This window comes from Aspergillus costaricaensis (genome assembly GCF_003184835.1).
Source record: "Aspergillus costaricaensis CBS 115574 unplaced genomic scaffold BO79scaffold_17, whole genome shotgun sequence".
In the NCBI taxonomy this organism is placed as follows: Eukaryota; Fungi; Ascomycota; class Eurotiomycetes; order Eurotiales; family Aspergillaceae; genus Aspergillus; species Aspergillus costaricensis.
In genome coordinates, this window is record NW_020291817.1 from 220160 (window position 1) to 232926 (window position 12767).

The window sequence follows — 12767 nt, forward strand, 5'->3', positions numbered from 1 at the left end:
GATTTAGCAGATTGCAGATCTATAATCTATCATTGTTATAATCCTATCTATGACAGAATTATCTTTTATTATGGTCCATCTAAAAGTCTGTACTCTGGGATATTATATATCTCCTTTATGAGAGACATTGTCTTCACGTTTACGACTTAAATTTGCAGAATTTAAATTATCTTTTTCTCTACGAGCTGTATTGTCTATCATCTCATATCAGTTCTCTTACAGGTCAGGGACCAATCCATTACTTATTCTCATTAATGTGACATATACAACAAGGAATACTACTAGTGCTTGTAATATCGAGGTGCAGCTCAGAGTATTCAGTGGCATTAAATGTTCGCTTTCACTATACTCTACCTACACTGTATGTATCCGCTGCGGTCTCACCGCGCAGTATACCCTCCATCAACAGGAATCACAGCTCCCGTCATCCAATTGGCATCCTCACTCGCCAGCGTCACGGCGACCCGCGCAATGTCATCCGGCAACCCGGGCCCATTAAAGGGATGTCGTCGGATCAAGTCCTCCGCGGCATGCATGTACTCCGTCGTTTCTTGATAGATGGCTGTTCGGGTATCTATATGCCTTGTCAGTCATCACTCGTGACTAACCCTAGAACGCAGCTTTGAAAACTAAGTGAAGATACTTACATCCCGGACAAATAGCATTCGCATGGATGCGATCGCGCGCATAATCCAACGCCACCTGACGCGTGAGGTTACTCACGGCCCCTTTGGAGGCACAGTATGATGCTGTCACAACTTAGCATCATCATCAATGCTATGTCATCTGAGATGGATCAACCTACGATTTTCTGTCGCTGCCACGATCCCAAGAATGGATGACAGATTAATGATCCATCCCCGATCGCCCGATGGATGCGGATCCTGCTTCAACATCTGCGTGATGGCATACTTGCTGCCCAGGAACACCGAGCGGGTATTAATCCGCATGGTAGTATCGAAGAGTTCATTGGTGGTTTCATGTATGCGGGCCGGGGTACGGGATTCAAGAGAGACGCCTGCATTATTGACCATACTACACATAGATGGTCAAGTCGTCAGTTTCCATGAAAAGAATCCTGGTGTGACAAGGCCACACATACATATCTAACCGACCAAACTGCTGTGCAGTCTTCAGCACCGCATTTTCCATCTGTGATGCATCTCCCGCATCAGTTTGGAGGAAGAAGGCCTGTCCTCCCTTCTGGCTGATCGCATCATGGGTAGTAATGTCCAGTTCGTTCGGCACCGGCGAGCGTGCAGTCGGAGTGATATCCGCACAGGCAACCTTGGCTCCTTCCCGAGCATAACGCAAGGCGATGGCTCGTCCAATGCCTGATGACGAGCCAGTGATGAGGGCAACCTTGTTGAGAAGACGCATGATGGAAGTGGCTGACTTGGTAGACAGGGTAGCTGGATAGTAGCTCTACCCGACAGCTAAGAGGAAAGGGATCAACCTGATATACCGATTACTCCTGGGTCCTCGTATCGAGGGACAGACATTGTCGGCCGACACGAGCTTGATGCATTCGTATTCCTGCAGCTGTTTAGTGGTCAATGGTGAGTTCTGCTGCATGATACTGAGGGGGTTGAGCTGTTCTTGGGAGTTGTGCGGGGTAGAGAGGGTCGATGCGAACCAAACAAAGAGATATTATCCCTTGCGGTCAATTGAGTTGCACAGCAGCAGCTCTCTCGGAGCATATCCGATGCTATGATTGAACAACAAATGCTGCAGCTGCATGTACCCCGCCTGCTGTCCGTCTTCTGGTGTACTCTATGGCGTTCCCACGCCGACAAACGTTCTGAACGATATACTAGGGATTAGCTTAACAGAGCAGCAAGACGAAGTGTTGTGAGAATAGTATAACGATTTGAGACATCCTCGTCCAGAAAGTCACCACTGCGACCGCCGTCTGTTGCCACTGTTCCTCAGAAGGGAAAAGCAGACTGCAATGGAATTCAAGAGCCAGTATAGAAATATGTTTGCAACATTAATCGCGACCAGGCCACTGCCAGAGATGCATGGTGGATGTATCCAGTGCCATGTCACTACCAAGACCAAAACCCGAGGTTGAGCAAGTCATCAAGATATTAACCAGCATGCAAATGATGAAGGTCTCTCGCACATGACACAAAGATAAGAAAGGTCAAGCCTCCAGCCAGCTATGTAGCTATCATACCCACCGACCAGCACCATCCCTACCATGCAAAGATAACAACATGCATACAAGCATAGCCACACAGCAGCCTCGCCCAAATCACACATCATCACGACTCATGTCAAAATTCCTATCAGCTCACAGAAAAAGAAAACAAGAAAGAAGCAAAACAAAAAAAAAACTCAAATTCGGAAATATCCGCCAGGGATGACCGTAGACCTAATTAGGATGTGGGATGTGCAGGAATGTTAGGGTGCAACGTGTCATAAAATGAGCAAAGCCACCCCCTCCTTCAGAAGGGTCGACAGACATGCCAGATGCAAACTTTAACCGACGGAAAAGGATTGAGAGCCTCATTGATTCAATGTAAATGACATGCCATTCCCACCGATTCAGACATTCATTCATGGTCGGGGGGTATTTCCCACAGAGGTATTTTCGGAGTATTCAGGAGCAAGAACTTGTCAAGCCGAAATTTGTGCGATGCGTATGTTGACGGATGGATATGTTGATGGTGTAGTACAAGGAAGAATGTCCACAAACCATCCGTCAGAAATTCGGGATGCCCGTCTTCGGTAAGAGTACTCAATCCAATGAGTAGGTTGCCAACTTCAATAGATTCAGATGAATGTATATACACCTTGACCAGGCTTCAACAGTAATAGCCACAGCCATCGCCACGGCGGCGCTCTCGTGCTGAAGATAGTTTAATGGCGGTGGGCTGTCGAAGATTAAGATTAGGGTTAACGGAAGGATGCAAGGCATCGCAGTGCTAAGAGACTAGCGCATCGAAGGCGTTGCGAACCTAGAAAGAGGGTTCAATGTTCTATCCACAGTAGTATATTAGGTTGCTTCCGTGTGAAGCTTATGTGTAGTCCTCAATTACAACATCCGTTACCTCCGCCTCTTCAGCGTGACTTTGCAGGGACCACCGGTTGCGAAGCGCAGCTAAGCCCGGCCCATTGCTTATTCGGTTGCTCCGTCGCACGCCAACTGAGCGCACCGTCATATTGCGTCCCAGCCCACTGGAACCAGGGCCACGGTTCTGCGCACTCTCTTCCAGTTTCAGTACCAGTCCAACCGCTTTGTGGTCTTCTGTGAGCTTGGGCCGTCGCTGGGCAAAGTACCGGGCATATTTGTACAGTGACCAATAATTGCTTCCGACATTGATAATGGCGATCATGATCTTGTAGGGCATCTGCGGTTTCGGGTTAATCTCAAATCCAAGCCACAACATTCATAAGGGAGGCTCGTCTTACATAGTAGAAAATGACAATTTTTAAGCTGATCCGTTCCTGCTTCAATCGCAGGTGAATCTCGTTAAAGATAATGGCGTTCAGAAGGTACAAGGCGAAGGTGGCCATGATGAGAGAAATGCAAAACTTCGGGCGAACGACGAGGGATATTGGGAGGATGAAAGGGGCTAGAATGGCAAGGACCGTCTCATATAACTGGTGCATGTTAGGTCACATCGTTGATCTTAGAACTCCTTGAGGGCAGTTCAGGGGAAGACAGAGTTCACATACCTCCTGCAGCACGAATAGCTTCGTGCCGATTTCATATACTCCCAACTTCCATGATTTCACGAGGTAAGTTACATTATACCGCAAGCCATTGACAAGAAAAAAGTTCCACCGCATAAATCGCTGCTTGAAAACGGTCATCTCCCCAAACCCACCCCGTCTTTTCCCCGCCGCGAATAAAAACGAAGGGGGTGCGTGGGTTTCCACAAACACAGAGCTGCACATCTGGATTCTTCCGCCGAGCCGTCGACAGCTGTTGCCCAGGAACCAGTCCTCGCTGATGGAGAATCCGGGATGATCCTGAAGGGTGTCTCGGAGAAATGACCGTTCCCAAAGAGAAATGGCCCCATGGGGGAATGTAGCGCTGCCAACGCGTCCGGCGAAGGTGCGCTGCAGCCCCGCCAGCTTGTACTCCAGATCCTGCGCTTGCTGGCAGTATGTCCCTGGAGAGGAGTCCGCAGCAACAGCCTTGATCGTGTAGCCGATACAGCGGACAGTGTCGCTAAGCCGGGACACTACGACGGGGAAGGTAGGCGGCAAGATACAGTCGTCGTCGATAAGGAGAGCATAGCGAAATTTCTTAGCAGCGTAACATCCAACGAATAAGGCGATGATCTTCGATCCGACTGGGCTCCAAATGTGATTAACTCCATAGGGGCGGCAAACCTCCTCAGTATGGTCAATTGGTGTCAGGGCATCTCCATTGGCGATCACGAATATGTGTGATGGAGGGAAGATCTTCACGGCTGCCTCGAGGGTCCGGCCTAAAACAGACGCCGCTCTGTAGCAAGGGATGAGCAACGCAGTATCGGGGGCTGTCGGACTGATGCGGCGACTCTCATAGAACTCGTGATCCGGAGCGTCGTTTTCAAAGGTAGCGAGAAGTGGCGTGAACGAGTAACTAGGTAGACGCGAGCACGGAACAATAAGCGACGTCTACTCATGGCTTCGGATGGGCAGAAACCTACAAGACTGCTAGGCTGATGACAATGGCCCAGCCTCCCTGTAAGATGAACTTGTGGCGCATCAACCAGTACAGCCAGTAGATAGCACCTTTCCACAGAGGCATCCCCACCAGCACGAAATACACGAATGCGACGTAGACCGTGTATGTGCCATATTCGATCACCAACTGGACCCAGTATCTCCTTTCGTGCTTAATGTTCACCAAAGTCGCCCTGTTGTAGAGGGTTCCCAAGCTGCTATCGCGGGCTCGACCCACCACACTCCGCAAAGACTGGCGAAAAGCTTTTGCGGGTTCACTGAACCTTCTCGTTTCGATGGCAGGAGGGGGGTCCGGCCTAATGGAAGGCTGTTCGCTGACAGCCCGAACTACTCCTGCGCCGTCAGGAGCTGCAGTATGAGGGATGCAACCTTCGAGCTCCACTGGATACACTCCCTGGGGTCCATGCGGCGTTTCCACTACCACCTGGTCCTCTAGAAGCGGGTATATTGTCCCTCTGCCTTCCTCCAATACCCCCGAATGACTCGTTTGTCGCCGTCGGGCATCGCCTGGATTTACTCCAGTGGCCGGATAGCTGGCGCCAGGTTTTCTTCGCTTGGTGACAGACACCTCCTCTGCTGGGTTTGGAGCAATCGGCTGCGGGGACCAGGGTTGCAGGGACGCCTGATTCCATAGCTGTCTGAGTGACGCGGCAGCTAGAAGAGACTCGGGAATGACAATTTCCTCTGTGAGGGGCTCATCGAATGGAGTAACCATGCTGCCTGATTGAGGCCACTCCGCAGGATCAGGGTCATGAGAACAAGCCTGGGGAGGCCCCTGGCATAGTTCCCAATAAGGGCCAGGGGTCTCTCCGGGGTCAGCATCCTCGGCAGCAGAGGGACTGTGCATGTAGGGTGGTTAGCCTATCGCTACCGCACTTCAGACCGGCCTTGTGACCTGTCACTAGGTGCGCGCTTTGGGCTGTCCGCCTTTATGTATATAATGAATTTTGTCGACGATCGGTCGTCACGGAATGTCTGCAGGTCGAATTCAATGCGTGTCTCTTTAATGATGGTTACGCAGGTCGAGGCCCGAAGGCCTCTTATCGACCGAGTCATGACATCTACACGATGGCATGATTGTGCATCAACTACCCCATAGACAATGAACACTGCCTTCATAAAGTCTAGCGGAGATCCGAGTCAGCGCCATGCAGTCAAAGCATAGCTGGCTTGAAGTATGCTACGCTCCTTGCGCACGGACCGAGGATCTGGGGCATCTGCCTTGGTTATTGCCTTTATTTTAGTCTTACCTTATCTGATGTTAGTGGATTCCCATGATCCGAACCCTAGAAGAAAGGTGAAAGCTCCTCGCTGCAACTGAGCCGATCAGGATGATCATTTCGCTTCCACGGACAAGGACAGGAGTGTTCCCGCAGCCTCTGGGGGAATTTTTATCCTCCCAACTGGTCCCATGCACCTAACCAACAGCCTCACGTCTATTCCTTCAGGCCGCTAGCTGAATTGGTGGGGATCTTTGCCGCCCGCACCTGGCGTCACGGCATCCCCATCGGCGGCAAGGGGTAAACAGGGAGATCGGCGTTCCGAGACGCTGGTTTGCTGGGGCTTGCGACAGGACCAGACACTGACTCGATTCACAGGCACAGTGGGATTGGGTCGAAGGGAGATGATTGGGAGACTGGCAAAGATGGTTTCATCTGGTGGACGGATAATAAACCCGCCCACATTGCTGGGCCGCATACCAGGAAATGGGATCCGGTATTTTGCCCTTCATCCATCATCATCTCGCTGTGGCTGTACCTCCGCGGATCATCCACCACCACGGATGATCACTCCTAATGATCCAGGCAGTTCTATGCTCATACGGGGAACGAGTTCCGCCAACCAGAGTGGGCTGTTTGTAGGAACTCCAAAAGCCACGGCTTGCCAATTCCTCCGTGGGCTTGTTCATTAATGAGGCCAGCTGAGTCCATGTTTTATAGAAGAGGGTTTGAGTCCATTCGTTATGGGCAAGGCAGCCGAGTATGAAAACATATCAATTACACTAACCTGTGCCTGCCTTCACATGGGATCATGTTGTGTAACCGGTCGAGTTGGATGTTGGAGTTTAAACAGTTTATGTTTGAGATCATCCAGATGCCAGTGATCTCGTGGGCTCCGATCACTGTTTGTTTACCCGGTTCTATTTCCCAAGTTTGGAGGGCCGGCTGCATCGCACGGCCCGTGCCTTCTTGCTGGTACATTTCGTGTTCACGGGCAGCCGCACCACCGTTAACGCGCTTTCATCACTGGTAATGTTTATGATAGGATGAAGATCTCCAGAGGGTGCAATCCAGCACAGGTTGCCATCCTGCAAGGGACTGCCGGAGAGAAGGCTTCATGGTCGGACTGGTATTGATGCGACCAGGCCGAAATACAGGCTCAGCAAGCGATGACGAATAAGAATCAAGAATATCATAGAAGTAGAATATCGACATAGTAGCAAGCTAAAGAAGGGTTAAAACTACATTAGGTAAGCAATGGGAGGACTGAATTCTCAATTCTCAGAATACCAGGGATACCTCAGGAACAGTGTCTATCATTCAATCTAGGCCCAATCATAATGCCGGGAAATATTACTCCCCGGGTCTACCAGACCAATCAGACTGTCTGTGGTCTGGTACAATATTCCCGAACTACGTACTAGTCCCACTCGAAGCTAAGGGACGGTTCAAGTCGCTCCTCTCTATAGTCGAGGCTTGCAGGGACCTCTCTAGTGCGCATGGAAAATACTGATAGTAAGAGAGCTGCGCACCGTCCGAACAAGGCAACAGCCATAATACTCATTGTCGAGGAAGACCAATATTCTGCTCTAGTGGAACATGACTTCGGGATAGACACACCACGTCTCTAGTACTTTCATGCGTCCAGGCCTTTCATATGGTGTAGATTCTTTTGAATCCCGACTCAATCAACGAATAGGACCTGAGTCGCAGCTGTAGGCATCTTTGTGGCTCTTCATTATGACATGCACTGTTCCAATTATACGTCGCGGTTGTATTTTCCGGCACAGGGCGAGAAGCTCTCCTTACGCTGTGGCGCGATGGCCTTGTGAGGTACTCGCAATGTTGCTAACCCTAAGATATGCATTCTCCAACTCTTGAAGCTATTTCGTGTGGCAGTGAGACAAAGGCCTTACAGGTTGCGGTCATCGTGTACGATCCTATTCGTAATGAGGATAGTAGACTAATCATTTGACATGACATCGTGTAACAACCTTCCACCATGACAGCGGCGATGTGCTACTATAGAGCCAGTCTTTCCATGGCTCGGCAGGTGTCATGCTCTTCGGGATTCGAAGAGAAAGCAAGGAGTATCCGTGGCGGGCCCATGTCTCACCCGCTTATTACAAGTATGCCGCCCAACTCGACGGCATAGTCCACAAATTCCCATAGGGTTGTCCCATTCTTCGTGTATATCATACACATTGTTGAGAATTTTGACTGAGTCGTATCTGAGCTGTGTGTCAAGCAGCAAACATTTATTTTCGTCAGAAGGCATTGCATCTTTCGAACTGATTGTTGCCGTGGAGAATGCTTGACTCAGTGAGTCCGAAACATGATTCAGTGTTCAGAGGTCAAAGCGTGCCTGATGTTGAGATGTCAGTTTTGTTAGCCTGTACTTAACCAGCTCATTCTCAAAGGATTCATGATGTGACCTTCGAGCGACAGCATGAGGAAAATCGAAGAATGCGAAGAGTGGAGTTGGAATCCAAGCATCATATCTGACGGGTTCAGCTGAGCCGGAGATGTACCCTTCGAGAACTTAGGAGAAGGTGAAAGAATTGACGATGGTCATACCATTCGAAACCAGTCGGTCGGCCACGAGCCTGTGATAGCGATATGAATGGCATCTTCCAGTAATTGCAATGGTGGTATTTCGACCAAGATGTTCATGAAGTAGATAAAGTAGTGTCAGACCAGTTCGAAATGTGAATTTCGTTGCTGATCCAGCAAACGTACATACAATACAGATAAGGAGACACGAAGAAGACAACGAGATCATGTGCTATGCCCTTAGACGGCCAAACATCAACATTCACAAACTATGCACCTGTAAACATTAAGTACCTCCCAATGCCCGCTATCTTTGAACTGTCGGCTACGGTAGGTCGGGAAAATAACACCATTGCATCCTGCGGTGTATCGTGCCTAGAAATTCTGTTTTTTTTTCTAGATTTATCAATGAAGAGTAGTACGAAGCTGTTGATACATGTGTTTTGTCATTGAGCTTCGCTCGTAATGTTTAAATGCGGTGTTTTACACAGGTTCACCCATATATATTATTAGTAGTCTTGGTGGAAAGTAATATCGACACATGGTATGTGTACGGGTGTCGTCCTGTTCGCACTGTAGGTGTGATTCAATCCGAGTAGGTCAAGGGGAACACCTTCACAAATCCATTTCAATTATTTTCTTTTTAGATTGCGTATGAGACGATCTATCTACGGTTTCTTTGCATGGGTACACAGAGGTAGGAGGCCCGTTATCTACAAAAAAAGGTTACCGTGTTGGACTTATACTTGCTCAGTATTCGAGGCCTGAAAGACACTCAGCTAAGCCCTTCAAACTCAGTGATAAGTGTGTCAGCTCCCTGACATGGGTAGAGATGGTCCTGGTGTCACAATAAGTCTGTCACTTTCTCCTGCCCAAAATGTTTCAGAGCCCTTGCCGCAAATAAGTGCTACCACACTGCCAGATACGGTCTCCAATGTGTGGACTCATTACACCTTATCACTACGTTCATTCAATTCAAACATCCCAATATTAACAAATAACAATAGAAGCCTCTACGGCCTATACGCGACAGCCATATACATCTTCGCCTCATCAACCAACACCCCCTTCGCACCCGCTTCTACAACAAACCTCTCGACAAACAACCTCTTTGCCTCACTCCTGACCCTCGAATCACCAAAATTCCGAAACATGGGACTGGCAACAGCCTTCTCAAAGACATCCGCCGCATCAGAAACATTATAAACACGATCCTGAAGCGACTCAGTCAAGAAAACCATCTTGACCCCCAACCCAGCACCCTCAAGAAGCTCCCTCAAAGACCATTCCCCCTGTACCCAACTCTCATCCCACACCAGCTGCACCCCCAATTCACCACTAATATTCTTGAAAATTCTACTAGGAACATGAACATCCCTCGCCGCCACATCCGTCACGATCCTCCCACCAGGCTTCAACCACCGCATCCAACCCCTAATCGCCTTCCCGGGATCAGGCAGCAACACCAACGCCGCAGCACAAGTAATCAAATCGAAGCCCTCCTCTCCACGTGGAAGAAGACTTTCCAATCCAATACCTGTTAAATCAGAGATATCATGTTGGAGAAAAATGACGTCCGAACCGGTCTGCTGGGCTTTGTGACGCGCCACATCCAGCATACCAGGACTGATGTCGATTCCAACAACGAGGCCGGATTTTCCAACTGCTTGTTCGGCGAGAAAGGAAACAAGACCTGTGCCGCAGGCCAGGTCAAGAACAGATTCGCCTTCGCGGGGCGCGGCGGTGCGGATGTATGCTTCTGCTAGGGCGCCGTGGTGGGAGGTGTCGTAGTTGGTGCTGCGTTCATCGTAGATGGATTGGATGATGGATGTTTGGGAGGGCATGTTGAGTATTAAATACTAAGAGGTAAATAACTAGTAGAATTGTCTTTTTCGGAGGAAGATAAAATTGAGAGTCAGATCTTCTATCATGATGCTGCGGTTGAGATTATATATAAAGATATAGTACTCTCGCTTATACCCGGTGGCCGCGCTTGTAAGGTTACACGTTGACGTAAATGCGTTATGGCAAGTGTCTTTGATCATCAATTTTGATGGCTTATCTAGTATTTGAACTTTGCTTTAGGTAGCCTCTCATGGTTGTGATTGGTAAAATGAGGTCCAGTCGCCTTGATGCTACATCATCCTCGGACCATAATACTCCGGACAACCTTTGTAAGCCCGAGTCTTCACCTCTTTTCTCCAAATGTTTATACCTCAGATTTGGTGTTCAATGTGATAAAACCTAAAATACAATAGATGTTTTATAATAATCATTTTCGTCACCGAGCTTATCAACGTCTTCGTGTCACACTTTGCAGTGGTCTCTAGGATATGGTGGAAGAACAATCAGCCGACGTCAACCAGTGCCTCAATTCCCCAGTAACCAGTCCTATCTCATTATTGATTCGAGAGTTACGGCCAATATCCCCAGATAAACATCTCTCAGATACTGTCATCTATCTATCTACCTAACCTACCACATCTTCTCCCACCACCTCCTCGCCCAATGCATTTTAGCCAACTCCGCCCTCCTTCTCTCCAAGAACCCCCCATCCTCCCAAACACGACACTCAGCATCCACCTCAGCCTTCCCAGAGAATATATCAGCCTTTGCCGGATTCACCAACTTAGTACCCTGATAGACCTTCCAAAACACAAACATGACCGCCCAAAACGCCACGCCAAAGTACGAAGTAACGAACCCCTCCACACTGAACGGGACGAATACCGTGAACCCATTGAACAGCGTCACCGAGCATCCGATAATCAATGCCACAATAGCCGCATACGGCTGGCACGGCGATGCCCAGGGAAGGAACGTCTTGCGATCGATGCCCTGTGCCTTGAGGGCACGGTACCAGGCTAGGAAGACGCAGACCATGCCGGTGTAGGTGAGGATGAAGGCGGTGGTGGTGAGATCGACGAACCAGTAGAAGACCGTCACCGCAGAGGTATCAGCGACGAGGAAGGTGATACAGGAGAGGATGGAGACGACGAGGACGCAGTTGATGGGGACTCCGGCAGAGGTGCATTTCAGGAGAAAGGCAGGGGCTTGGTGATCGCGTGCGAGGGAGTAGAGGGTGCGGCTGGAGCTGTAGAGGTAGGCGTTACCGCAGGACCAGCCGGCTAGGAGGATCAGGAAGTTGATGAAACCCGGCAGGCCGTGGATGCCGAGGTTTTGGATGCCAATCACCCATGGGGAGGCGGCGGATCCGGCAGCTGATGATTCGATGGCGCTGATGAGGCGGGGGTCATTGGGGGAGCAGATGATGCTCACGGCGAGGACACCAATAACGTAGAAGCCGACGATGCGGTAGAATGTCATTTTGACGACGCGGGGGATTGTGAAGCGCGGGTTCTCGATCTCGCCAGCTGCTAGGGCCGGGAGGTCGGGTCCGGCGACGGAGAAAGCGGCGTAGACGACAACGGAGAACCAGCCCAGGAAGCGACCGGTGCTGCCAGTGGTGTAGTACTCGTACATGACGCCGTGGGTCCAGTTGCGGAAGCCGTAGATGTCGTGGTGGGGATTGCCGCCTAGCATGGTGATGAAGGTCAAGAGGACGAGGCCGATGAGGAGGAGGATCTTGGTGGAGGCCATGATGAATTCGGTCTCGCCATAGTACTTGACGGCGACGATATTCAGGAGGAAGCATACAACCATGGCCATAGCTACCCAGACAGCTGGGTTGACGCTCGTGTTCCAGTATTGCATTACTGTCGCTACAGCCGAGTATTCGGTGCAGAGAAGCATGAGTCCGCCGTAGAAGTATACCCAGCCCCTACAGGAGTCAGTACAAGTCTCAAAAATGGGTTGGGGCTCCGTACATGGCGAATCCAAAAGCTGGGTCGATGTACCGCGCTGCCAACTCAAAGATTGAGCCTCTGATCGGCAAGTAGGCGCACATTTCACCCACGCAAAGGTTCGTGGGCCAGATGAATAGTATGCCATAAAAGAGATACCCTAAGAACAGGGACAGAGGCCCTGCATCACGGAGGTAAGAACCGATGCCGACAAATAGGCCCGTTCCAATCGATCCTCCAATAGCCATCAACTGCACATGGCGCGAGGAAAGCCCACGCTTGGTTTCGTGATATTCAATGACGGTCCCATTTTCTGCATGAGAGAGACTATCGTCTCCAGACTCTCTGGATATGCTAGCTACCGAGGTTGACTTTCCCATGGCTGACTTTGGCAGAAATGTGGATATGGACGGCGAGGCCATCCATTATAAACTCTATCGTCCGTCTGCATTGACGGCAGGAATTGATAAGTGTAGCTTTACTTGCAGATGGAGATAATGCAAAG

The 12767-nt window shown here is 49.9% G+C and overlaps 4 protein-coding genes across 4 annotated transcripts; all 4 read right to left on the bottom strand.

The window, feature by feature from the left end:
* Positions 1-167: 167 nt before the first annotated feature.
* BO79DRAFT_266294 (SDR family NAD(P)-dependent oxidoreductase) lies at positions 168-1563 on the bottom strand. Its single transcript, XM_025686960.1, has 4 exons — positions 1103-1563; positions 806-1035; positions 648-749; positions 168-574 (listed from the first exon to the last, which is right to left on the bottom strand). Exons 1-4 carry the CDS (start codon positions 1378-1380, stop codon positions 381-383), a joined length of 804 nt encoding a protein of 267 aa, XP_025539096.1. The 5' UTR covers positions 1381-1563; the 3' UTR covers positions 168-380.
* Positions 1564-3023: 1460 nt separating this feature from the next.
* BO79DRAFT_266296 (glycosyltransferase family 2 protein) lies at positions 3024-5533 on the bottom strand (the record flags this gene model as incomplete). Its single annotated transcript, XM_025686961.1, has 4 exons — positions 3024-3356; positions 3418-3609; positions 3685-4582; positions 4650-5533. The coding sequence occupies 4 exons, from the start codon at positions 5531-5533 to the stop codon at positions 3024-3026; spliced, it is 2307 nt and encodes a 768-aa protein (XP_025539097.1).
* A 3939-nt stretch (positions 5534-9472) lies between these two features.
* Positions 9473-10345, bottom strand: BO79DRAFT_266298 (class I SAM-dependent methyltransferase; the record flags this gene model as incomplete). The annotated part of the gene is made up of 1 exon (XM_025686962.1): positions 9473-10345. Exon 1 carries the CDS (start codon positions 10301-10303, stop codon positions 9473-9475), a length of 831 nt encoding a protein of 276 aa, XP_025539098.1. The 5' UTR covers positions 10304-10345.
* A 589-nt stretch (positions 10346-10934) lies between these two features.
* BO79DRAFT_228822 (putative proline permease) lies at positions 10935-12642 on the bottom strand (the record flags this gene model as incomplete). Its single annotated transcript, XM_025683997.1, has 2 exons — positions 10935-12240; positions 12287-12642. 2 exons carry the CDS (start codon positions 12640-12642, stop codon positions 10935-10937), a joined length of 1662 nt encoding a protein of 553 aa, XP_025539099.1.
* Positions 12643-12767: the final 125 nt, after the last annotated feature.